Source organism: Clytia hemisphaerica, unplaced genomic scaffold (genome assembly GCF_902728285.1).
Source record: "Clytia hemisphaerica strain Z4C2 unplaced genomic scaffold, Clytia hemisphaerica genome assembly, whole genome shotgun sequence".
Classification (NCBI taxonomy): domain Eukaryota; kingdom Metazoa; phylum Cnidaria; class Hydrozoa; order Leptothecata; family Clytiidae; genus Clytia; species Clytia hemisphaerica.
This window is the reverse complement of record NW_027104534.1, coordinates 382,000-409,992: the sequence shown is the minus strand read 5'-3', so window position 1 is coordinate 409,992 and position 27,993 is coordinate 382,000. Positions and strand designations below refer to the sequence as shown.

Genomic DNA, 27,993 nt, shown 5'->3' with positions numbered 1-27,993 from the left:
ATTATGAATTTATAATAATTACAAAAAACAAAAAGTTTGATACTTCATTAGTGAAATATTCAATAAATTCCTGGTTTCAATTTTCAGTGGGCGTTCTTCTAGGGCTTCGTTTATCGCGCAATTTTTGCGTCACACAAACTTTCTCGGCCGCTCATAATAATTATACATTGCCAAATTTGGTTCTCCATTATCGAGTCAGGATCGATGGTGACGTCACCTAAGCATAAAAAAGAAAGGATTTCGTCAGTTTTATGCATATATTAATTTGCGAGATATTCTACTCGCCGCGCGAGCGCACTTTTCGTAGACTAGTCGGAGTACTTTCTTTTACTCGTGGGATTCAGTCAGGACCTCTTTGGTCTTTTTTAACATTAGTTCGGATAGAATAAAAACATACCTGATTAACAAAACCAAACCTTCTGTCTTGCGTTTACTCTTTCCTTCCCAACAACTTTCGTTTTTGCTTATGTAGGTTTTAAAACCCACAAGTAATGAACCTCTTATAGCTTTATCTGAATAAATCTGGTTGAAAACCTTTTATCAGGTTTCATTCCGTACGTTTTTTATCCACGTTGTGAACCGGTTTCCCCGATTTCCCGATAATTAAAAATTGGAACTTTCCCGTGGGCGTGATTTGGCGTATATACCGCCATCGCAAAATATTTTTCGTGAAAATTTACCGTATTCTAACGCTAATATAATCTAGATAGGAAACAAATATTAAATTTGATCTTTTTTTTCTCGTATTTCTAAATTTCAAGATAAAAAAACTATCTACGAATTAATATTATTAACGGGCGTTGAATCGACATTGACATATTTAATGATGTCATAATCAATGCCGTGCATATTTTGTCAGCGCCGTGCATATTTTGTCAACATCCTTTTCATTGGATAAATACCACTAAAATATACAAGATAAGTAAACATAAATTTATCGCCCGCGAGCACGGCTTAGCTAAGCACACCTCTCTTATTCATTATCTAAGAATTGAAGCGGGCAAAGATTACCGTGCGGCTGATAGCGGACAAAGGTTTTTTTGAAGATATTTTCAGTTATAATCCAAGGTAGAACAAACTAAACATAGAAAGGGAGTATTTTTTAGTGCTCTATACGATGATCGGTATTTTTTTTGAATTCTATGTTTAGATTTTTCTACCCAGCCCCGTTGCTATGTACGCGCGCCCTGTTGCTAAGACCTTTGCTTGAAATCGAAAGCGAAACCAAGATTATTTAGCGCACACTGCCGTTTGCGTAATATCGATAAAGTGAAATGAGGTCCTGACTGGCGGGATTGATGGTAACTTTTCATCTTCGTTATTTTTAAAATGAAGCACAACCGAAAAAAAACGAAACTTCAGAAAGTTGCGTATTTCCAGTGAGTAAACGACTCTGACAATTAACAAAATTGATGATGATGATTTTTTTTAGGACCCTGCCGACGCACCGGACTGTCCGGTGTATTTGTCCGGTGGCAAAAAGTATCCTTTCGCTACACCGGATGCAATAAGTCCGGTGTCAGTCCGGTGTTGCATACAGGGAATTTTGTACGCCGGACATTTACGAAACAAAAAATTAAGAAACACCGGACGCACTGGACTGGTCATGTCCGGTGTTTTGATTATCCGGTGGAAAAAATATCCTTCTCCGACACCGGACATCCGACTTCCCTAAGTCCGGTGTAGAGATTTCCGGTGGTAAAAAAAATTCTCATTTTACACCGGACTTTCGCGTGTCCGGTGTTCGTTAAGTCCGGTGCGTCGGCAGGGTCCTTTTTTTTTCGGTCAGGCCAATGTCTCGTATTGGGGGTTCTAGTCTTGAGCCCAAAGCCTACGCAGGATTGCAGCGTTTGGGTAAACCAGACAAAACTCTAAAAAAGCTGGTGTTTTGACGCGCTTCCGTGCTCTCGAAATATCGCGGTTTGAGACGCACTGTTAAGTCCGGTGCGTCGGCAGGGTCCTCTTGTTGCAGCAACAGCAGTACCTAACAAACAAAATTTATGAATCAATTAGACCAGATCGAAGGTAAAGGATCAATTGAAATCGACGTCAGAAAATATCATTTTCGAAGCAGTATACACAGGAAGTGAGTAAAAAATGTAAACTTATCAAAAAAAAATTTAGCGATGATAACTTCCGCCATCTTTGATACACGAGTTATAAAATAACAATTAAGATGTAGATGAGGCTTTATTCACATTAATACTAGATTTACATTACAACAAAGGAAGAAATTTTGGCGGGAATTTAATTTGACGGATATATAAAGGACATTTTTGACCAAATCTCCCCCCCGGTTGCTACGGGCCTGGGCGATTTTTTTTTTTTTCAAGTGGTACATTTTTGAAAATCTGGCAGTAAATATAACTTTCAATCTTGGATTTGTGTGAAATTCACGTGGACCACCGTTACCCTCTACCCTCACAAATTTTTATTTTCTTTAATTTTAGGACGATAGGGGAGCCTTTATCCGCCTGCCTTTGTTATAAACATTTCGACCGTAGAAAACGTAGAAATTAAGCACAAATTTGTTGACTTAATCCAAAAATGCTAATTCTATACAAATTTTCAATCTCAAAGATTGTGTTATTTCTGGCAACACTCAAGGTATGCGGTACCCTGAGTATCAGAGGTTCAACCTCGTCCCCGTGTATCCCAGGCTTTATTTACGTTACTGATTGACGCCAGAGAATACCCTGGTATTATCTAGCGCTATCAGTAAGCGTCAAAAAGCTGATAATGCGCAGGGAACGAGGTTGTCAGAGGTTAAGTTTTAAGAAAATAGTAACCTCTGAAGACGAATAATAGAAATTTTATCGCGCATGTGTCAATCTAATCACTGTAGAAAAAATCAAAGACGAAGAGCAAATATTACCATATTAATGTCTAGCTGACTGTATCAGTATGCAGTTTACTATTTACGAATTCCCCAGAAACCTCCAAGTGTAGTTGAAATGAGTTTATTTCGAAAGAAATCTTTTACATGATCCCCAAATGTATAACAGTAATTACTAAACTTTTAATTATGGAAATGTCACTTTAATTGAATCGAAATAATAGACAGACTTTATGTTATGATTCTCTATCACTTACTCTTTTTACAAAGCATTGATGACTTCTTGTAAGTTGTGTTTTCAACGACGGGAATAAAAATATCGACTATGACCAAGGACACTTGTATAGCGTAGCTACGCTATACAAGTGTCCTTGCTATGACGCTCATCCAAGATCTTGGATGGTCGTCATGGTTACTTTTGTCTTCGCTGATTGCGCGATGAATAGAATCTCGATTCGTCGGCACAGCCTAAATATATGATTTTGAGCTGTGCTTTTCACGGTAGGTATGCGGTATTATAAGTATACCGGGGAGTGTACTATGTTTGCGAGGTGACGGTTATGTCCGAGAACCCATAGAGAGGAAAAATTGGCGTTTTTGGGACCCTTAGAGAGAATTTTCCCAAAAAATGAGAGGGAAAAAATTGACGTTTTTGGGATTTTTTGACCAAATTTTGAAAATCACGACTCAAATCAATGACGTTATTTGAATCTTACTTATGACGTGTTTTTTCGATGTATTTTATAACGTCAAAATCAGTTTTTGGCCGGTATCTTGAGATTGATGTAAAGTTTTGACCCAGCACTTTTCGAAATCCTCTCGTTGATACGATTTTTTTGAGCTAGCTACAGCACCTGACCCCGAGAATGTAGTAAACCCCGAGAATGTAGGTTTCTCATTTTTTAGCATGGTAGCCCTAACGATAGTTCAACTTCATAAAAAGTTGTTTCAGAGCATACTGTTACATATTACTGATTATTTCTGGACATAAAATTTTAACTTGAATTGATTTTCACAGGCGAAAATCTGAGTCGAAGTTGATTGGATACTACTCGAATTGAGACATTTTTTAAATAAATCCTCTCTAAGTCGAAATCTATTGGAATTAAGTTATGATGATAGGGTATTTTCTTATTCCTAATGAACTAAGGAAATGTGGAAAATAGTCCATTTCAATATTTATTGTTCTAAGTTAGATATTTTAACGAAAATGTTTGACCTACCTTATGGGGTTAGTTGACCTACAATATGGGAGCCTTCATAACCCGACATAAAAAGTCTCTCAAATTATATAAAATTTTTTTGTTGTACTTTCATAACATGAAAGTATTACCTGAGAGATGATTTATGTTGGCATTTTAAGCTTTTACGACGTGTCCCAGACCCGCTGGGACCCAAGCCCAATCAGAAAATGTGCCTAAGTTTTGAATTTCTATCCCCATTGGGAATTTAGTAGAAATTTTTTGACCCGATGTGGGAAAAAGTTCCACCGGGGCTGTGAGGCAGGGGTGTTGTTACATTATTCACATATTTTAGCACAGAATCTTCAACCTGCAAAATAAAAACAACTTTCTTGTCTCTTCTTTTCGTCCTTTCTTTTACTTTTCATCATTTGTAGCACGATAAAATTAATATCTTTGTTAATTTTTTGTCAGAGTATATTTCTGAAGTATGAATTTCACTTAGAGAACAAAAATTTCCGATGAATACTGAAATTTCGGTCTCAGCAACCGAATCTTTTCACCTACATTCTGGGGGTTAAAAAGCGAAAAAATCCAATTTCAGAAAACAAAGCTCTTTAGAATTTTTTTTGGCATAAAATTTCTAAAATTTCCTGTTATAATTAATTCAATCGAAAAAATATCAACATTTTACTATTACTAGATTTAAAGCCATAAAACCAAACCTACATTCTGGGGGTTATAACGAAAATGGGAGTCAACTTCAAGGACCAAAAAAATTAGCCTTTTTATCAAAAGTAATGAAACTAACCCCTGGGAAAGGATTTTGGGAGTTCAAAATTTCGTTTAAAACATTCAATATTTTTTTAAATGCAAATCTACATCTCTCAGGTCTGATTCAAATTTCACCTACATTCTCGGGGTCAGGTGCTGTATATATGAAAGTTAATGAATAATGGGAAGCGGTGTGCGTCACGCAAAATATATTTGGGACATGCCTTGTTTCACCCGAGGACCCTTTGAGAGGAGAAATTTCTAATAAACGCTGCTAATATATTTGGAATATTTTCATAAGATTTTGCAGATATTGCTTGTTTGCATGAGTTCTGACTTAAATGGATACGGTGTCTTTCTCGAGAAAGGGGAAAAACAGCATTTATTCGTTTTTATGCAATTCTTCTAAAAAAGTATAAATAAAATTCTAATACTCTACAATAAAGTCAGAAAATACTACTCACACAAAATACTTTCAAACGTTACAGTAAAAAAAGAGTCCAAGATTCAAAGGGTTTTAGTTGTTGGGTAAAGTCGATAATTTATGAAGATAAACTGATTATGATAATGTAGATTTCACAGCGTGTGATGATTTCCGGATGTTCGGCAATTTCATGCACGTTTAATTCAATTAGACAACGTCTTAAAATGACAGAAGATAAATAAAATAATTGAAAAATGATAAATAAGGCATATAAAAAAATGGCTTACAAAAGTAAAAAAAATTATATTTTCAAATTCTTGTCAAATTTAGCTTCCAAGCCTTGCCAACATTTGCTGTAGTTTTCGTCAACTTTTTCGCATGTTTTTTCACCCCACTCTGTCAAGGCCAATCCAAGTGAACTTTCAAACATAAATGACTGAATCAAGAAAGAATGGTTAAAAAGTAGCTTTCTTGAAAATTAATTTTATAGTTATATTATGCAGATATGAGCTATCGAAGAATAAAAATCGACATTTAATGTTTAAAAAAATCCGGTTGGTTATATCTCTCGTACCTTCCAAGTAGAAAATTTCCGTGAAAAAAGACTGAATTTGAAGAGCCGTCTTTTTTTAAATTGACCGTCCGCCAAGTTAAATACCAGCCAAATTTCAGCATTTTAAATAAAAACTATTACAATACCAAGTAATTTTTGATTTACAAGTGCCTAAAACTTCCCCACCCGCCAAATTAAATCTCCGCTAAATTTAATACACGCTAAAAATCGCATTTTGGCCAACCACCAAATTAAGTACACACAAAATTAATACACTACAAGGTAGTTCAATCAAATTTATACGCTCACCATAGTACCCTCTGCGACGCGTTCAGGTTTCAATGTAGCGTTCGAAGCAGCTTCAAAAACATTGGATGCTGGACCATGTGGGATCATCATACTATGAAGTGTCGAACAGCCTGGTGTCACTGCCTACAAAGTAACGAATAAAGATAAAACAGTTATACAGTTATTCGGAAATTCGTGCACACTGTAAAATATGTACTTGGTGTTTGACTGGGAAGGACGAAACACGTGTCTGCGGATAGATTGTACTTGGTGTTACAAAAAATATTCAAGTTTGGATTGACTTTTAGAGAAAGTTTTTGGTTTTAACTTCATAATTTTTGAATGATTAAGTCAAATTCAAATAAACCAGCCGAGGCTGGAAGGTCAGCCAATGGAGCTTAGCTAGATAGCTTTAATAAGGTGGTTAACAGATGTAAGAGATGCACTGAAACAGAGTAGACTAAATATGTTGAATAATGTACAAAATGTGAAACATTTGATAACTTGATTTAAAATTATGTAAAACAAGCCTGAGAGCTCCTCCAACCCCCCCCCCCCCCACGAGAAGTTCAAAGTATACTTCTCTTTAGCATTGTCCATATAGTACGTACGCAAAGATTTTCCAAATATTTGACACCCCTTCCCCCTTGTACGCACAGAACAATAGAAATGACTTTGTTTAAACAATAGATGTACGCTTTTGCTAAACCCCCTCTCCCCCCTTCACTGTGTACGTACTATATGGATGGCCCCTCCAGTCTGGGTAAATAAATTTTGTAGTTTAGTACCGTCAAGTTACACAACATGCACACAACCATCTTGAAGACTTTGCTGGTCGCAAATGATAATCGAAAGCAAAACTTAATAAAATTCATAACTATGCGGGGAAGCTCATTTCCCCCCCCCCCCGTTTTGCTTAAACTCGCTTTTGATTGGTCTATGAATTTGGGCGATTGATTTACCGCCTTGGCGGAATAAACACACAACCATAATAAATAAATTCAACAGGGCAGCAGTGTAGCAATTAATTTCAACTGGGAGTCCTCTCTTCTGTGCCAAGCACTGGCAGTATTTTTTAAACTTTAAAACAATGTTAAATGAAGACCAGATTGATCTGTTTGTTATGGCTGTGCAAGTTGTGACGAGAGTGTGCATGTTGTGTAACTTGACGGCAGCCCGCTTTCTGCAAGTCTGATAAGAATTATCTATAAACTGTTATTGCCATTCATTCCATTCCATCATTCAGTCAAAACGTACGCCAAGTTAGAAAAGGTTAGAAAAACACAATCTACGTCCGGAACTGCGTGAAAAATAGTTTGATCAATTTCAACAAGAACTGTATATATTAATATTAATATAAATGATCAAATTCCAAAGACCATTTGTCATAATTTTGCAAGTCCAATAATAGGAGATGTGATGTCATCATTTGGTTCCCGTCATCTGATTTACGGTCAGCAGGTAGAGCTGGAGAGTCGGAAAGCTTTTCCGCTGCTTTGCTGGATTTCCACTGTTGACCTCTGCACGCTCTGTGTTTAAAAGTTTTCAAATCGAAGTAGAGAGCCGCATGCTAATGGAGAGTAAACCGAAAACACCAGTTTATCCACGGTTTCTCAATTTTAAAATTCGGATCAGTCCACACGAATTCCCTTTCAACAAGATGTATAGCTGCTTCTTAACAGAAAAAATTTTTTCGACTGACCGGCCGAACGACTCCCACTTTTTAAAGTAGAAATGACGGGAACCAAACAGTTTTTTGCGATTCGCCTTTATCACAAACACGTCCAAGTCCAAAAAAGCACGATTGCATCCAGTCTTTATATCAAATTTATACAGTAGCTGTACTTTTGTAAACTTTATCAAATTCCAATAACATTATAACACCATCAATCCCCCTAGAGGCAAACAAGAAAAATATGTTTTTATTGCAAAAACTATTAAAAATCAGCAATAAAAAGTATCAGAAAATTCAACATAAACAAAAACTTGAGCAAACGGCTTTAAACCTTCAAAGGATGTAGAAAAAGAATCCCCTTGATGTAAATCATGTGTGTTTGATTTGCCGAGTTAAAAAAATAAATGACAGAAATTGAAGCTTGCAACAGATTTACACTGGAAATACTTTGATACAACACTGACTTATCACATCTGACTATCGCTTGAGCCGCCATCTTGAAACTACATTATGATCTGTAAAAACAACGCACGCTAAAAGTACCCAAAAAGTTAACCCGATCGGAAGAAAGTTTAGAAATCAAAGTGAGATCGGAAAATCGGATTTTTTTTTCGCCGTCTTATGGTGGAAGAAAATTTTACCTATTTGAATGCACAGCTTAGGCTGACCAAAAAGTATGCCGACTATTGACTGTCTTATTTCCAAGTAAAAAAAAAAAAACATTTTCTAGTTTTGTCAGAAACAAAGCTTATTTCACAGGTAGCCAAATTCTGAATTTGTGAGAAAACTATCTTTTAACAGGTTTAAAAATCTTGCTAATAAGTAGCATCAAGTTGACATGCTTACTTTGGCTTCGTATCCTCCTTTGATGATTCCCATGTACTCACTCATACAATTACCTAAACAGTTGAATGAATAAGATAGAATGAATTTAAAGTACACTCCTGTCTCAACAACCAGATATCTTAATGTTTGGCTTGGCTTAATTGTTTTTCCTTTGGAGTTTAATGGAAATTTCAATAGTGATAACAGAGATCCCACTGGCATTTTTGAAAAAACATGCATGAAAAAATGCCAAAAAGAGCAGAAAAAAATGCTAAGTAATGCTAATTTTAAATGGAAAAACATGAAAAACATGCTAAAAAGTAGAATAAAGAGTTATCAATCAACGAAGTCCCCGTGTTTCCCGTACCTAAAAACAGTGATGTAGACATGATGAGAAATCGATTAACAATTTTACCTTAGTTTCCCTGAATTTTCTGACTAATTTAGGTATATACTGTATAACTCGTACAGCTTGTACAATACAACACACATACAACAGTGTCAACAGTCTCTTTTTGCAAATTATGCTCTGGTGAAAATTGCCTCAATATCACAAACATAAGTAGAAACCATTTCACTTGGAATTTATTAATCAATCAAAGGCTGCAATTTAAAATGTAGCCCGCCATGGTTGGACAATAGGGAAAGTTTATGATTTTCAAGATGCAAAAAAGTGTCTATTTAAGGGTGGAAAACTAAATAGAAAATAACTGATTGAAATGTAGGAACAATATAACTAAAAATCAGAAAGATGTACATAAGGCAAATTTTAGCTTATTGGGAGCCCTGTTCCTGAAAAAACCAAGGTTGGCCCCAAAGGAGAAATATTTAAAAATCATGTATATCCAGACACTAGAATACAAGCTATAATGCAAGAGACATTTTGAAAATTGGTGCTTTAAAAAAACCCTGTGTTTTGCCGAGGTCGTGGACCTGTCTAAACCCTGGAAGAATAATGAGGTGGTTCAGTGACATGTAGTCTTGACAAAAATTCCAAATATTGGAAGATTGTAATATACTTGTTTTATAAAGTAGAGCTTGAACGGAGAAAAACATATGCCTGACACATCCTTGTTTTAACATTTCTGTCAATAGTATTTATTGAAAACTTAAGATAATATTTAACGTTGCCCACCATGGTTGGGCAAGTGAGAAAATTTTAGAATTTTGGGGGGCTGAAAGTGCTATTTTGAGCTATCTTTAATGAATCTGAATATCAGGACAGAGAAGAGACAATATTAACAAAATTCCCTTATGTTTCTCTGAAAAACATGCCAAAATGATCCAAAACATGCTAAAAACCATGAAAAATGCCAAATTTGCAAAAATCATGAAAATCATGAAAAACATGCCGAGTGGGATCTCTGTGATAAGATTAGAAAGCATTACACGCTTTTTTTAATAAGAATATCAGGGTGAAAATTGGCCAAATCGTAAGAACACCCTAAGAATACCATCTAGGGTGAATTTCGCAGAAATCGATAAGAATACAGTCATTTTGTATTTGGTTAACAGAAAAAACTGCTTCCTTTGTTAGAGATAAGTTGAAGCTTTGAGGAAGAAATGCAATTTTAACCTAAATGTTCACTCAAAAGTCCAAAACTCTCAAATTATTATTTCTCATGTTTGTAAAAAAGTCAAGTCTAAAAAAGTAAGAATACGTTAAGAATATTTCACCCTCAATTTTGACACTTTCTTAATAAGAATACTTCACTCTCATCCAAAGTACACTATTCTTATAAAAAAAGCGTGTATTCCACCGACGACGTTTTCCCGATGCATAAAAGATCAGACCTAGCCTCTCATACAGATACGGCGGTGTATAAAGCAATATGGATTATGATTACTCAATAAAAATCAGTAAAATATGAAATTTTCACTGAAATTTTATGTAAAACTCAACTGACGGTGATAGTAAGGCGGCCTGAAAGTGTTTTCTTGGACAGACCAACGCGGTGGAAAGATGACGAAATCAGCGATAGCCACTCCTGGTTTGTTGCTTTGGCATGTCAATACCGTAAAGATGGAAGGGTCCTGTGTAAAAGAAAAACAAAGTTAAGAAAACTTTTAATATGCAAAGACTTTGACTTGAAAACTACGACTGCGTACAAAGACCCACAGCTCCCATTGTAAAGTGATATTTACAATAGTTAATTGTAAATACAGATTTTGACTCAAATAACTCTCCCAAAAAGAAAACAAATAGACTTCACTACTATAGTCTAGCTGGTGTTTTATGTTTTGATTTCAAGAAGAACTACTAAGCCATTTACTCAGCCCATCTTCAAGAAAGTGGCTAAGGTAATATCTGAAGTGAAAGTAATACTTACGATATGGTCAAACGAAACAGAATTGATGACACAGAAATTTTTCAAAGAATATTTGTACGGTGTATAATTTCCATGCCATGCAACAACGTCAAACACTGTATGGTCCTGAGAAACGAGAAATTACATACAATAATCAATTTAACTTATTATAACGTTTGATTTCAACAAATTTGCTACCCATTAAAAAGACATTCTTATCCCTTTTCACACTTGAAGAACCTCGTTATAGTGAGCAGTAGAAGCCCTACTCAGTAAGCTATTGAATGTTTATTTCAAATTTAGAATACATCTTTCTCAGTAACCCGATAGGAATTTACCTCCAAAATTATTCTTAGCGAAATTAACCCCGTAAATAAAAAGAAAAACACACCTGAGTAGCTTTGAATGTATATCCTTGGTATTTTTGAATGATTTCGAATCCATCAGGTCTCATAAAGTTCCCATCGTATGATGCCTGTGGTGTTTTAAAGTCACGCGGATTCGCCAGCCCATTCGCACCTTCCAAGTATAAAACGTTCTCGTTTAGTAACCTTTAAATAATTCGAGATATAATGACCTATTTAAAGCCCTTGTCGGACAATCCAATAAAGTTTTTACAATCTGTACTAAAATGTACTGTCCTAAAAAACTCTTTTACCCAAAGGGGATCTGTAAAAAAGACAGCATAATAATGACAAACCTATAGGTCCAAGATCAGGGATTTCAAAATGTCCGTCATAAACTTCCAGGATGTAGCCACGTGATGGTCCATCGACGTCGACTGAGAATCGCATTCCTTGCTGTAAAACGTGATAACTCAATCCCATTAACTTTCACTCGCCTTTAGTTTTTGAGCAGGAAGTGCACGAATTAGTAATCGTAGAAAATTTGTAGAAATCTCATCATGGCGCTTTTCTTTAACGAGTCCTCTAAATAGGTTGAAAATGCCTAGCCTCTGGGATGTAATTATAAGATGCGCGTTACTTTAAAACGGCGCGCGAATACCTTAATTTAAGTGATGCGGAAAATTAATAGGATTATGGTAAAATTTTGAATTTGCCACAGCAGTAAAGTGTGAAATATTTGAGTTATTTTAGGTAGAATGGAAATAGTAAAGTCTATGAGGAAATAAATTAGGCAAATCTTTCCAATGGTATGTAATCTTTCCAATGGTATGTAATCTTGAAATTACCTGCACGACGCAAATTTCTTCTTGGTCAACTTTCATTTTGCCAAATTCTGTTGTCACCAAAAGGCTCCCTTGTTGAACAACTATAGGTGATCAAAAAAGAAACATATTTAAGAATAGAAAAAGAAACACTGTTTAAGATAACAAGACTTTACTTAACTTTGACAAAACGTAAAGAAAAAGATTGATATATTTGAAAAATATTTTGGAGGTATACTATGAAGAATAAATAAAACGAAGAAATAGATTGTTTACCAATCAAGAAGTCTCCATCTGAATTGCAAAAACATCTAAATAGAATAAATAGTAATATCGTAAAACTCAGGCGTTGATATTTTCGAAGTAATACGGTTTTTATATCAAGTCTGTGTCAATATAATTTGTGAGGGAAACAATAAATGCTGTACCTTTAGATTGATAGAATTTAAATTGGATAACTATTTTGTGCTCGTTGAAAGATAATCAAGAGTTGAATCAATTTTTTTTCATTAAGGCAATTACTTTTTTATTTTCTGGTTTACGGAATCACCGACGTTTTTTTTGCAAAAATAAAATAAAAATAAAATTGAAATTCATAGAAATTTTATTTATTTTTGCACTTCCGATTCTGTTTAATCTGCAATGAAATGGATTTTTTTTAGAAAACTTCATTTTATAAGAGCAGGAAAGGAAGATAAAAGGGTATAAAAACAGTTATCTCTTTTTCCCAATATGCTTCCTCCAATGGCGCTCAACACAATTTTCCAGCTGAAAAACTTTCTTTGATTTTCTGCTGTGTATGTAAGTTTCCTCAAAACACATTTTATTTTCTCCAACATTAAAGTTTGAAAACAACAATTTTATTTTTATTTTTTTTTCATCCTCCGCTCCAAAAGATCATCTCCAAATGTCCAGAAGATAAAAAAGTACTTGCCTAATGTAATATTCCACTCTTGAATATCTTTTCAACAAGTACATAATCGCTATCTTATTAAAATGTTACAGCCTTTTTTGTCTCTACTGCAGATTATGTTTAAGACAGATAGTTGGCTTAAACATTGCATCCAGAACAAAGAGATCAATTGTTTTATGCGTACAACACAATTAAAATATCTGCAGATAAAACAAGTGATACTTTTATGGACCTACCTGGTTGTGCATTTAAAACATATATAATTGATATCTACGTGACGTGACCATTAACCAAAATTTCATGCTCTTGAAATATTCTTTCATATTCAAGACTTCGTGCGCAAAAAAAACATCCATCTCGTCAAAAAATTGAGTAATTTGGCTAAGAACATTAATGTATGCTTATTAATAGTGATTCTTATAGATAAAGACGCGTTTTTTGAGCTGAAAAATTATTTTTTTACAAAAATCTGCTTGAGCAATCTTTTACCTACTTTCATGCAAAAAATCAGAAAAAAATAACGATCCAATATTTCAAAGTCCAAAAAACTCTTTTGGCCGTTTTTTAGCTATAATTTACCCCAAAATTTTTTTATCAAAAATCGAGCTCCGTCACATTCGAGGGTTTAAAGTTATGCATCTTTGTGCAAAAAATCATAAACAATGAAAGAGCCAATCTCGAGAAAAGCTAATACATAAGTAATTGATAATGTGCTTATAAATAGGGTGGGGCGTCAAATGTCAAAGTCAGAAAATTCAAGATGTAGTGTTTTTTTATGAAAATTTAACCTATTGTGAGGCATTCTGCGCAATTTTTAAGGTCAGAAGTTCAAAATTGGCCGAACCCCCCTGGGGTTACTGATTCGCACTACAGGCAAAAATTGGAAAAAATGGCATTTTCTGGCCTTTTCAGGCCTGTAAATATGTCAAAACTATTGCAAATCTTATTTTTTTCACTTGCTGTACTAAATTTTATGAAGAAACAACAAAATAATCATATTGGATTGAAAATTGTGCCCATTAGAGCCCTAAAAGAGCCGTTTTAAGCCAATTTTGGGTAGCAAAATGCTTTTTAAGGCCAATTTTGCAAGCTCATAAACTTTAAACTTATCGATTCACATGCCTCAAATTTTCAGAGATGGAAGTCTTCAATAAAGTCTTTAAGCAAAATGGAATTTCAAGTTTTTCAATTTTTCAAAAAATCATAATGCCGTCTTCAAAAATCGCTTTTTAGCAAAAAAAAATCATATTTCTCAAAAAATAGCATTTTTTAAGGCAAGCTTCTACAAACTGAGTTTAAATGCTGACTGAAATTTTTTTTGCAGTGATAGTATACTGGAGATACTCCAGGGAAATCAAAATCATTTGCGTCTGGGATGGGTCTATGTCCGCCATTATGGAAATAAAATCCCTGCTAAGAGCCATTTTTCAGGCCAAAAACCCAAATTTGGACTGAAAAAATCTCTAAAATGTCAATAGACTTGAGTCCAAATTTTCTTGCAGTGATAGTATTCTGGAAATACTACAGGAAAATCAAAGTCATTTGGGCTTGGGATTTGGGTATATCCACCATTTTGGAATTGAAATTCCTGCTAAAACGCAATATTTCAATCAAAAATCCAATTTTTGACTCAAAAAATCTTAAAAATGGCAATAGACATGAACCTAAAATCTTTTTGCAGTGATTGTCTTCTGGAAATACTCCAGGGAAATCAAAATTGTTTGGGTTTAGGATTTGGGTATATCCGCCATTATGGAATTGAAATATGTGTTAAAACTGGCTAAAATACAACGTTTCAAGCAAAAACCCCGTTTTTGAATAAAAATTGCTCTAAAATGACAATAGACATGGACCCAAATTTTTTTGAAGTGATAGTATTCTGTGAATATTCCTGGAAAAACAAAATCATTTCAGTCTGAGATTTGTTTACATCCACCCTTATGGAAATGAAATCTCTGTTAAATGCTACATATTTCCATCCGATACATCATAATTGACTAAATATTTTGTATATTATATTAAGCAAAGAATGTGAATTTACAATCCTTTAATTTAGAAATACTAGTTGAAATATATTATTTAAAAAATCCCATTTCACTCAACAATTCTTTATAGCCCACTTACATTTCCATTTTCAAGACTTGTTCCGTCAAAAAAAGATTGAATTTTAGCTTGAAATATTATATACATTTTAAAACTGGCTTCAGTTTAAAAAATGCGGTGACCGTCCCAGAAGCATGTTATACCTGAATAGTTTTTACCCTTAGAGTCTTTACAGAACACTATCACTGCAAAAAGATTTTAGGTTCATGTCTATTGCCATATTAGAGCAGTTTTTAAGTCAATATAATATTTTTGCTTGAAATGTTGCAATTTAGCCAGTTTTAACACATATTTCAATTCCATAATGGCGGATATACCCAAATCCTAAACCCAAACAATTTTGATTTCCCTGGAGTATTTCCAGAAGACTATCACTGCAAAAAAATTTGGGTCCATGTCTATTGTCATTTTAGAGCAATTTTTATGCAAAAAAAAACGGGGTTTTTTGCTTGAAACGTTGTATTTTAGCCAGTTTTAACACATATTTCAATTCCATAATGGCGGATATACCCAAATCCTAAACCCAAACAATTTTGATTTCCCTGGAGTATTTCCAGAAGACAATCACTGCAAAAAGATTTTAGGTTCATGTCTATTGCCATTTTTAAGATTTTTTGAAATATTGAATTTTTGAAATATTGCGTTTTAGCAGGAATTTCAATTCCAAAATGGTGGATATAACCAAATCCCAAGCCCAGATGACTTTGATTTTCCTGTAGTATTTCCAGAATACTATCACTGCAAGAAAATTTGGACCCATGTCTATTGACATTTTAGAGATTTTTTCAGTCCAAATTTGGGTTTTTGGCCTGAAAAATGGCTCTTAGCAGGGATTTTATTTCCATAATGGCGGACATAGAACCATCCCAGACGCAAATGATTTTGATTTCCCTGGAGTATCTCCAGTATAATATCACTGCAGAAAAAATTTCAGTCAGCATTTAAACTCAGTTTGTAGAAGCTTGCTTTAAAAAATGCTATTTTTTGAGAAATATGATTTTTTTTTACTAAAAAGCGATTTTTGAAGACGCCATTATGATTTTTTGAAAAAATTGAAAAACTTGAAATTCATTTTGCTTAAAGACTTTATTGAAGACTTCCATCTCTGAAAATTTGAGGCATGTGAATCGATAAGTTTAAAGTTTATGAGCTTGCAAAATTGGCCTTAAAAAGCATTTTGCTACCCAAAATTGGCTTAAAACGGCTCTTTTAGGGCTCTAATGGGCACAATTTTCAATCCAATATGATTATTTTGTTGTTTCTTCATAAAATTTAGTACAGCAAGTGAAAAAAATAAGATTTGCAATAGTTTTGACATATTTACAGGCCTGAAAAGGCCAGAAAATGCCATTTTTTCCAATTTTTGCCTGTAGTGCGAATCAGTACCCCCAGGGGGGTTCGGCCAATTTTGAACTTCTGACCTTAAAAATTGCGCAGAATGCCTCACAATAGGTTAAATTTTCATAAAAAAACACTACATCTTGAATTTTCTGACTTTGCCCCAAAAATGACTGTTGACGCCCTACCCTATTATAAAAAAATATCAAATTTAGCCAGTTTTCTATAAAAACACGCCAAGCAACCAAAATTTCCTGTCTAAACACACATATTCTTCAAAAGTAAGCCCTCATGAGCAAAAAAACATCTATCTCATAAAAAAAATTGAGTAATTTGACTAAGAACATAGATGTATGCTTAGTAATAGTGATTCTTATAGATAAACATGCGTTTTTTGAGCCAACAAATTTTTTTTTCAAAATCCTGCTTGAGCCATCTTTAACCTATGATGGTATCCTACTTTCATGCAAAAGATTAGAAAAAAATAATGATCCAATTTTTCACAGAGTCCAAAAAACCCGTTTTTTAGCCGTTTTTGGCCCACATTTGCCCAAAAACATTTTTTTTTCGAAAATCGGGCTCCGTCACATTCGAGGTTTTATAGTTATGCATCTTTGTGCAAAAAATCATAAAGAATCAAAGAGCCAATCTCGAGAAAAGCTAATACCTAAGTAATTGATAATGTGCTTAAAAAAAAATATCGAATTTAGCCAGTTTTTCCATAAAAACACGCCAAGCAACCAAAATTTCCTGTCTAAACACACATATTCTTCAAATGTAAGCCCTCATGAGCAAAAAAAACATCTATCTCATAAAAAAAAATTGAGTAATTTGACTAAGAACATTGATGTATGCTTATTAATAGTGATTCTTATAGATAAACATGCGTTTTTTGAGCCCAAATTTACCCAAAAATATTTTTTTTCGAAAATCGGGCTCCGTCACATTCGAGGGTTTATAGTTACACATCTTTGTGCAAAAAATCAGAAAAAACTAGGCATAAGCATAGGTTTATAGGACCTCCACCGGGGTAGGTCCAAAAAGCTTAAATTTCAAACTTAAAAATGTTTTATTGAGCACTTGGTCCATACAAATGTGAGAAACAAGTCAAAATTTCAATATTTAATATTCAATTCAATTTCATGAAAGGCATATAATTTTACCTGTTAGCCATTGATTTATTACAAGCATAAACATGAACTGCAATACCATGTCTAGTCTTTGGATCACCTGAACCACATATTGTGCTCAAACCGTCAACAAAATCTGTATCTTCTGGAGGTATATCAAATGGGTTCCATTTTAACTGAAACATCAACATGTATTTATTGAGAAACTCTAAATCATTTGAAGAAGATTATCAATGACTCACAAAATATTTTTATACCAGTTAGCTTTTTGATCTTGCTAGATCCTGATTGACTGAGGAACGACGGTAAATAAGCACTTTTACCCACCTGGATTTTGCGGGTCAGAAAACTTTTGGTTGTTCTAAATTGCTTGCTAATATATAAATTTTCTAAATAATAATCAAAGATTTGCTACAGAAGTTTATTAAACTGTTAAAGTCATCAAAAACTTCAATGTTTTAAAAGTTAGTCAAACCTGGTTGGGGTTTGGAACACGGTTATTCCAACCCATTGTGAAATTCTTGATTTCATAAGGTTTGAAAGGTGAATGCTTGACTGATGGCAAAATACGATAAAACCATCTAAAAAAACAAAGACGAAAACAATTATCATGGCCCATGAAAAATAAGACAATTAAAGATCAAAACTGCCTGACTATGATACACGCCCTTTATCAAAATTCAAATATCCCTTACAATGAAGAAAGCCCCGCTTGTGATTCACTGATATTGAATTTTATGCTTACGATCTTCTATTTGCTGCTCTTGGGCAAGTGAATGCAGTACCAGATAATTGCTCAGCGTAAAGGTTATAAGGACATTTCTGCGGCGTGTTCTAAAAGAAAACAAAATGGTCCTCTCAGTAATATTCTCTCCCAAATCAAATTTCTAAAAGCTTGATTTTCAGACTCAGATATACATTTTTAATACTTCTCTCAAAAATTGTAAAACAAACAATATGATGCCTAATTATGTTCATAAACAAAATATCTGGATATACAGGAGTTACAGTAAAGACTGTCAGAGGTGTCCATATTATAAAAGGCTAGAAAATCAGGTAGCTTGACATTGCGTGGTAGAGCTGATATTGTCATTGACCTCTATCAAAAAATTACAATACAGTAACAGGCTGTGCAGCATCATTGAAAATAATCTTAAGACTTACCCCTCTTTCTGGTAAAGCATTTTCTATTGCCTCAGATGCCAGTTCATTTCCAAAGCCTGAGAAATACTAAAAAATAATCACAATGAGAAAATTATATATTTTTTCACCAATATAATCATGATAATCATACTTTAAGGAAAGAAGTAAAAAGCTTTGCAGAAGAGAATCTAAATAATGGGAAAATCAGGAAAAAAGTTCTCCATGTAGTTAAAAAAGGTACAGAAACAAACCTGATATGTAGGAGGTTTTCAAATAGATTTATTTGGATAAAGATGTAAGAGTATTATAGAAAGGTGGATCATCAGCGTTTTTTGAGCTCTTTGTTTAAGCAACGTAAAGGTGTAATGAAAGAATTTCACATATTTCTTTCCTAATATAATTTTACCAATTAGAATTCAGACAGAGATCAAAGACCTAATGAATTTTTAAAAATGAGCTAAAACAAATTAATTAAAATAGAATTCAAATTAATTTCATTAGCTCTGCTTAGGTAAAGAGCACTTTGTCAACACAAATTACTGATGTTGTTGTAGAATTCAATTAGTTTTTTTTTAAATCTGGTCTATAATTTTACCTTACCTTGGTTTTGACTGTAAAAGAAGTTGACACACTCATTTGAAGGGACTTGGTGACTTGATCACCCGCCCTATCTCTTTTGACATTTAAAACATTTTTGAGTGCTTGGTGCCTGGCAATAAACTTGAATAAACGCAGGTGATAAACCCCTACTATGTTTTTAGTTTTCTTACAGAGTTAAATCTCTTGTGGTTACGTAACTTTTCATTTGATGGCTGACTGGGGAGAGGGAAGTAGAGTAGCTCTGGGAGTAGGGAAAAAAGATATAGAAAGTTCTGATTGCAAAAATCAGTTTTATTAACAATTGATTGTCGTCAATAATGTTTTGTATGGAAAAACAAATCAAAGAAATAAGGAAAAAGCCCAATAAAAACCGTTAAAAACTGCGATTTTCAGCATTTTCGGCCAATTTTTCTCAAAAATCGGACTCGCCATGTTTTAAGCATTGCTAATACGCATCTTTGTGTAAAAAATCAAAAATCTCAAGAAAATGCCAAAAAACTGGGTTTTCCGGCCTATTTCTAGCATTTTCAACGCTCTGGAAACTTCTGGAGTTTTCCGGAGTAGCTGAAAAACACTATTTTTCTCTTCGGAAAGTTCCGGAGCTCTTCCGGTGCTTCAGGAGCAAGTGATTTTTAACACGTTCTAAAAAACCCTTTTTTAAACATATTATTATTAAAAATATTCAAAATATTGATATGATATGAAGGTTCAGCCATTAATTAAATTGAATTTGTCACGTTATATTCGGAAGCATCACTGGTTGAAATCTCAAAAAAATTACAAAAACGTGAGGTAAAGACGCTGCCCATACATGTACGGGCGTGTAAGGGCGTTCAAAGATACAAATTTAAAGTATGTAATTTAAAGTCATATTCTCTGTATCGCCCGTCACGGAGGCAGTCAGGGCCTCCTTGGTCTTTTATAACATTAGTTCGAACAGAATAAAAACATCCTGATCAACACAACCAAAACTTCTGTCTTGCGTTTACTCTTTCCTTCCCAACAACTTTCGTTTTTGGTTATATAGGTTTTAAAATCCACAAGTAATGAACCTCTTATAGCTTTATCTGAATAAATCTGCTTGAAAACCTTCTGTCAGGTTTCATTCTGTACGCTTTTTATCCACGTGTTACGGGTTTCCCCAATTTCCTGATAATTAAAAATTGGAACTTTCCCGTGGGCGCGATTGGGTGTACCGCCATCGCGAAATATTTTTCATAAAAATTTACCGTATTCTAACGCTAATATAATCTAGATAGTCAAAAAAACCAGATGGAAACAAATATTAAAAATATGATTCTTTTTTTGTTGGTATTTCTAAATTTCACGATAAAAAGAACTATTTACAAATTATTTTCTTTAACGGGCGTTGAATCAACATTGACATATTTAATGATGTCATAATCAATGCCGTGCATATTTTGTCAGCGCCGTGCATATTTTGTCAACATCCTTTTTATTGGATAAATACCACTAAAATATACAAGATAAGTAAACATAAATTTATCGCCCGCGTACGCCCTGTTGCTTAAGACCTTTGCTTGAAATCGAAAGTAAAACCAAAATAATTTAGCTCACACTGCCGTTTGCGTAATATCGAAAAAGTGAAAGGAGGCCCTGACTGTACGGAGGGTCCTTTAGTTTTCACATGATTAGCACAGCGTGCGCTATTGTAATTATATCGTGGATATCTTCTCCTCCGGAACCTTATGGAGTTCTGGTGCAGACCAATTGCCGAAAATCTACCTTTTGAACACCGGAAATGCTCCGGAATCTTCCGGTGTTCCGGAAAATGAAAAAAAACCGGCACTTTTTGCTCTGGACGTTTCCGGAGCGCCGAGAGCGGGAGGGTCCTCATTTTCGGCCAGAAAAATGTTTATTGAAAATAATTGTCACATATTTTGGCTAAATTTGTTTTGTATATGTGGAACTTAAATATCACTTAAAAATAATTTTTGTTCAAATTGGCACACTAGCTCTATAACATTCTCCCAACGTGAACACTGCTAATCTTTCTTCTCCCATAAACCAGGGGATGTCAATCAGTCAACCTTTAGCCAAATTAGGAACATTTTTCTTACTTTTAGGCAAATACTTTTTTATTTATTGGTTTACGGATCCCCCGACGTTATTTTTGCCAAAATAATAAATAGAGATTTCAAAAAATTTTATTTATTTTTTCTCCTCCGACCTTCAAAAAAGAAGAAATAAATAAAACCTTTACTTAAACAGGAAAACAAAAGAGAAAGAGAGAGGGGGTTAAATGATCTAACACAGCTGTGCCCTATTCTGCCAATGTAAAGATACTTTGATCCTTCCCTTAATGTCAGGGACTTTCCCCATGGAATTTCCCTATCCACAAAAAACAAACTAAATTATACAACTCTTTGTATACACAGTCGATTTTTTTTTTTTTTTTTGTAATCGCTTTTATTTAAAGTCCTTTATGTGATTGTTAAAATTCAAAAGTAGATAATATAAAAGGCATATCAGAAAAGTGGGATGGGGGGGGCACCGAAGTGGGAACCCTAAATGTCAGTCTTACATATACACATATCAGTCTTTATGTGTACATTTTTATGTTTCATTTTATTTTTAGTGTTTTTATCCATAGACCCTATACTCTATAACAACATCATGGACTTTATTCTTTTGTCTTTAAATCTAAAAAATCGTTACTTTAGGAAATTTCATAAAATTTTATTTTATTATTTCCTCCGATTTCACATTTTTAAAAAGAAAATTAAAAAAATTTAAAACATCAATTTTGTTTTTATTTTTTTTCAAAAAAAATTACAGATTTTTGGGATGTTAGCTCCAACAAAGTAACATAAAATGATTTGTCTCAGCTTATTTATTTTTTGGATAAATCTGCTCTAAATTCCCAATCTCTTGCTACTGCCTTGACACTTTTGTGTCCTCCCGAGACAAATGTTTCTTCTACCAAAATAGGAAAGCCCTCAAATTTTCATAGGAAAATGAAAACTTTCATTTCAAAGAAGTAAAACATCTCCAAACTTAATCAACCTGTAGAAATTTTGTATCAGGAGTTGCCAGTTTCAAATTTTGTTGGACCTTTCTGCAAGGAAATTTTTCTAGAAAAGAAAATCTCAATGAATCTGCTTTGCAATTTTTTTTTTCAAGAAAGTGGGAAAAACTTGTTGTTAACTAATGGCATAGTTTTGGAAATCTCATAAAATCTCATAAAGTTTGGGACTGTTTTCAGGTTTTAAATTTTGACTTAAATGAATTGTGGCTTGTGTGCAAAATTTGCGCATTTAGGTGCACGCTCCTGATTAACAAATTGTGTAGAAAGACCGGTCTGTAAAATACTGCCAGATATTCATACAATTTTGAAAACTTTTTAGACTATTTTCATGAATCCCAGATTGTGTGCAGAATTTCAGGTAAATCGGACCACGGGATCCCATTTTTTGGACCAGAATGTGTAATTTACAGATCGGTCTGTAAAATACCGCTCAATATTCCGAAAATTTTAAAAATTCAGATTTTGACTTGTTTTATGAATCCCAGCTTGTGTGCAATTAATTTCAGGTAAATCGGACAACGGGATCACTTTTTTTTTATCAAAATATGTAATTCACAGACCAGTCTGTAAAATACCGCCAGATATTCCAAAATTGTTTTAATTTCAGATTTTGACTATTCATGAATTCTGACAGCTTGTGTGCAAAATTTTAGGTAAATTGGACCATGGAATCACCTTTTTTGGACCAGATCGTGTAATTTACAGACTGGTCTGTAAAATACCGCCAGATATTCCGAAAATTTTGAAATTTCAGATTTTGACTAGTTTCATGAATCCAAGCATGTGTGCAAGATTTCAAGCCAATCAGACTCCAGGAACACCCTGTTTTTGATCAAATTTTTACTTTGATCTTTGAATTAGCTGGTGGGTCTGTAAAATACACATGTTTCAGAGGATAATTGTTTGCTTTTTTTTCAAACCTTGAAAGCTTACATCCATGTTCAACTCTCCTGAAAATTTCAGAACAATTGAATAAGCCGTTGAAAAGATATTAAATTTTGAATCTGAAAAAGTAATTTTTTCACTGTTTTTGGTGCCATCAGCTCTTACCCATTTAGCCTAAGCCATTTGGGCCATTCCAGAATTTGTCTGTAACAGGGGGGCGGACAACACAGGATTTCCGAGGTCAAAAGTTTTCACCAAAATTCGAAATTTCCAAGGTGAGAGAAGAAAATGTATGAATCTCCAAGTAAGGCAATTGAATTAAAAAAGGCAAAAAAGAGTGGAATTTCCAATGCATTTTGCAAAAGTACATGGATTTTCATCGAAATTTCCAACCACCACTGGAAAAGAAAAATTATTTCCGAGGCTATAAAAAATTAAAAAATGCACGTCGTCCGACGGGGGGTAACAAAAATTTTCTGGGATGGCCCTTTGTTACAGAAAGAGCTGTTTTTTAAGCCACAAAAAATAGCTTATCTTCGGAACTGCTTTTTTCTGAGAGGTCTCATGACCCCTCATTTTCTTGCATTTTTTACCCTTTTTCAGATGGACCTATTTTCAAAGTGATTAGATGAGTTTGAAATTTTGCCCTGACCTGCCTACGACCCTCGACATGGCCCGAGAATTCTCGGGCCAAAACTTTTATTGGAATTCGCGTAAAGCCCGAGTATGGCCCGAGCTGGCCCGAGAATTTGGACCGTGTTCGGGCCACACGCGGGCCACGCACGGGCCACACTCGGGCCAATTTTTGAAAACATGATTTAAACAGGCGTGTAATTTCAGGACTAAATTTTTTTAACATTTTCTTTGAGAAAAACTTGGTTTCTCTTAATTATATTAAATATATGAATGTTGTAAATTCATATTTAAATATTAAATGTCTTATTTGGTATGAAAACATAGTTATAAATATACTTAGGGTGGAAATATTTGCTAGTAAACTGGTCCTGGTTTTAAACTGAAGCGTGTCCACGGGAAGCTCGTAAAGTTTTTTTGAGCGATATAAACAAAACAGACAAATCTTATTTTGTACTTTTTTGTTTGACTGGACATGCTGAATCAATTTAACATTTAACATGGCCCGAACATGGTCCAAATGACTCGGGTCATGTTCGGGCCAAAAGAATTGATAGGGTCTCTCGGCCAGAACATGGCCCGAAGAGGCCCGAGAATTCTCGGGCCATGTCGAGGATCGTACCTGCCTACATAAAGCAACTATTTGGAATCTCTTGTCTTGAAAGGTCGTGGCTTCTTCGTAAAGACGAAAGACAGATCTGGACTTATTTCGTACTTTCCAGTCTCTTGTTTGTAGTTTCTCTGACTTTCTGGTTCTGTGTGAGTTATTATACTATGTTTTCTAACTTACTGAATGACTTACCGACAGATCGCCACCGGTGGGATTCGAACCCACTAAATGCAAAGTTCCGATGTTTTGAAACCCAATGCCTTATCCACTGCGCCACGGATTCACGTCGAAGAGCGTTTCTGACGGCTATTGTACAAACTACAGACCAGACTGTATGTATTAAGAGAAAATCACAAAAGAGTGCTTTTTTCGAGCTCCAACCCTAACCCTAACTGATAATAACCAAATTCCTAGCCAATTTGATACGTAACCACACCCAAACCACATCCATACCCAACCCTACCAGGTCGCATGCAGGTCCTGACACTATTCTATTCCCACATGCCGGATCCGAAAAATAGGTACATGTCTCTTTCGCTTTTACGAAGAAGCCTTCACCGTCTTGAAAACTAAAATACATTTTAGAAAATTGAATACTTTATACCTTCAAATTTGGCTCTTCCATGATGTTAAAATACTTTGAATTCCAGCTCCTAGCCGTGCTCACTTGTCAAAAACAGTGTTGATGATTTGAGATGAATGAGTGGAGCTGGATTGTGCAGGTGTGCAGCAATTCAGTGTCCAGCAATAATAATTGATAGGCATTGCGGACGTTTTTGGAAGCAGCTAAACAAAGCTCGCGATATAATATCTTCTTTGTCACACTAGACGCCTAATAAAATCCAGTAAGCTACTATGAATTCATTATCGCCTCGCATGACAAAAGCGAAAAAATTGAAAAACCGCTAATCGAAAAACCATGAAGTCGCACACCCTTGACTATCCCCTTTTTTTTACAAGAATCCCTTTTTTAAATGCGAGCCAAAAAAAAAAGTTTCTCATAAAATAACTAAATGGTGCGGAGAAGAGAGAAGACGCAGAAGACACCATGGATAGGTTTCTTTGCTTTTATCAATCACTTTCCCAAGAAAGCCAACTTGTACAAGCTACAACACAGTGCCGTAGCATCACCATCCTCCCCGGGGGGGGCAGCTGGGCAAAAAGACCGACGGGTATGTGCGGGTCCTAAGGGTACCTTTTCCAGTATGTTTAAAATGCGCTGTAAGGGTCGGAAAAACTAGAGATGCACTGTAAGGGTAGAAATTTCAGAAAATTTTTGAAAAATCTAGATATTTTGACCAACAATGCTAGAATTTTGACCATTTTTTGCACCAAAGGGATCGAAAATTTTGGGGAAAATGCACTCTAAGGGTATGATTTTCACTGATTTTTGCTGCACTGTAAGGGTGCAATTTTAAAAGCTAATTTTTGGCCCGCACATACCGTCAGTCCGCAAACCCAGTGCCCCCCCCCCCGGGCCATCCTCCTAAGTTTTTTAACCTAATGAAGCTTCTGGTATTTTTTTTGTCATTGACTATTTTCAAAAGGCACGAACTTTTTTCGAAAGGCACGAACTTTTTTTCGAAAGGCACGAGCTTTTTTTTCAAAGGCACGAGTTTTTTTTTCAAAGGCACGAATGTTTTTTCGAAAGGCACGAACTTTTTTTTCAAAGGCACGAACTTTTTTTCAAAAGGCACGAACTTTTTTTCGAAAGGCACGAACATTTTTTTCAAAGGCACGAACTTTTTTTGGAAAGGCACGAACTTTTTTTCAAAAGGCACGAACTTTTTTTGGAAAGGCATGAACTTTTTTTTCATAGGCACGAACTTTTTTTCGAAAGGCACGAACTTTTTTTCAAAAGGCACGAACTTTTTTTGGAAAGGCACGAACTTTTTTTCGAAAGGCACGAACTTTTTTTCAAAAGGCACGAAGGGCACGAAGGCACGCAAGGCACCAAAAAAATAACACTCTGAAAAGAATATGTCCAAATTTCTTCTTTGTCAGTTCAAAAGGTACAAACTGACACTACCTGTCTTTAATTTGCATACATCAAACGAAAGAAGAGAATATCAGAAAGAAAGATAACGAAAAGTGGATTTGAATATACAGCAAGTTTTATTTACAAAATTTTCAAATGTTTAAAACAATTTTACAAAAGATTTTTTTATAGTAGTAAAAGCAACAAACAAAGATATAAAGGAAATAAAAAAGATAAACAAAAAATATGTCAAGAAATATAATTGTCTGTCCCACAAAATATGTACCACAAAATATTGGAGAAAACGAGCTACTGTCTAGCTTATTGCGCTCTCTATCATCAGCTAAAGATCCGTCTAAAATCAAATTCATCCTTTTCGTAATATAGGCAAAGAAGAAATAGACAAATTTTCTGTCGTAAAATAAATACGAAAAATCCCTACACCTCTAGTTGTCAAACATAACAAATACATCTTTTGCAAAAATTACACCTCGCATATAAATAGAGTATAAATATTACCTTTAGTTTTTTCGTATCAATAAAATAATAAAGCATAACAAAAATAAACAACAAAAAAATTTAACAAATAAAAAAAAAACAAGCCAAATCAAAATGTTTAAAAACTATAAAATTATAAAAACAAATCTCACGGACGGAATAACTGCGATATGAGAAGGATATGAATGAATTGTTGTTGTTTGATGGATTATCATTTCTAAGGTAAATATTGCGAATTTATAATCTCAACTTAGAGGTTGTTAACTTATCAATCATACTTAAGTTTATTTAAAAACGGAAGAACTCGATCTCAGGGACTCATTTTTCAGTCTGGAAACCAAGACATGTACGCCGGATATATCGTAGGCTACGTTAAAAATATCTGGCGTATATTTTACGAAAATTTATTTTTTGAAAAACAAATAAATGAACGTTTAAACCATGAGCAAACATTTTCAAAATGAGAAATGGATGACAACGGGACGAGGATTGAATTGCTATTGTTGCAGCATGACAATGTTCAAGTATTAAGTCATGTCTGGAAACAACCATTGATGACATGGATGAAATGGATGACAACGGGACGAGGATTGAATTACTATTGTTGCAGCATGACAATGTTCAAGTATTAAGTCATATCTGGAAACAACCATTGATTACTACCAGTGTAATAACCAGGTGATTTTGTGGAAGATTGATCATCACGGTACGGCAATGTAGAAAAATCCCTAGAGGTTCTTTAGCATCGTATCTACCATTTATTTGACAGTTATCTCAGCTGTTTGTTCACCAACTAAATTGTCTTTTCCGTTATCTTGCAATTCAATGTCTACTTTGCTTTCTAAGTCTGTATCAACTTTGCTTTCAACTGAAGCATTAGTCGTTGTCTTTTCATCGTTAGGCGTACGGATGTCGTCAATTTTCTTTCGAATGGAGAATCGTGTACGCCGGAAGAACAAATGAGCTGTGGGATGAAATGAAAAATGAAGAAATAAAATCGTGTGAAAAGTATGAAGCAGAAAAGACAACCAAAAAGTCTGATCATTCGTTCTCGTTTGTTTTGATAGTTCGCTCGAATAG

General features: G+C 34.5%; 2 protein-coding genes across 7 annotated transcripts in view; both read right to left on the bottom strand.

Moving 5' to 3' along the window:
* Positions 1-5,520: 5,520 nt before the first annotated feature.
* LOC136822460 (homogentisate 1,2-dioxygenase-like) lies at positions 5,521-25,197 on the bottom strand (the record flags this gene model as incomplete). The annotated part of the gene is given in 14 exon segments (XM_067078726.1): positions 5,521-5,651; positions 6,078-6,200; positions 8,578-8,630; positions 10,464-10,590; positions 10,887-10,991; positions 11,257-11,384; positions 11,566-11,665; positions 12,058-12,137; positions 12,310-12,344; positions 17,551-17,693; positions 17,993-18,098; positions 18,263-18,351; positions 18,682-18,747; positions 25,042-25,197. Coding segments are annotated over 14 exon segments (1,307 nt in total), but the record flags the coding sequence as incomplete, so codon positions are not given.
* A 1,336-nt stretch (positions 25,198-26,533) lies between these two features.
* LOC136822459 (putative leucine-rich repeat-containing protein DDB_G0290503) overlaps positions 26,534-27,993 on the bottom strand; it is a 42,652-nt gene continuing 41,192 nt past the window's right edge. For all 6 annotated transcript variants that reach the window (XM_067078720.1, XM_067078725.1, XM_067078722.1 and 3 more), the window contains one exon: positions 26,534-27,877. In XM_067078720.1, the coding sequence (XP_066934821.1) occupies positions 27,672-27,877 (206 nt within the window). In that variant the 3' untranslated portion in view covers positions 26,534-27,671. The remainder of the gene's footprint in view (positions 27,878-27,993) is intronic.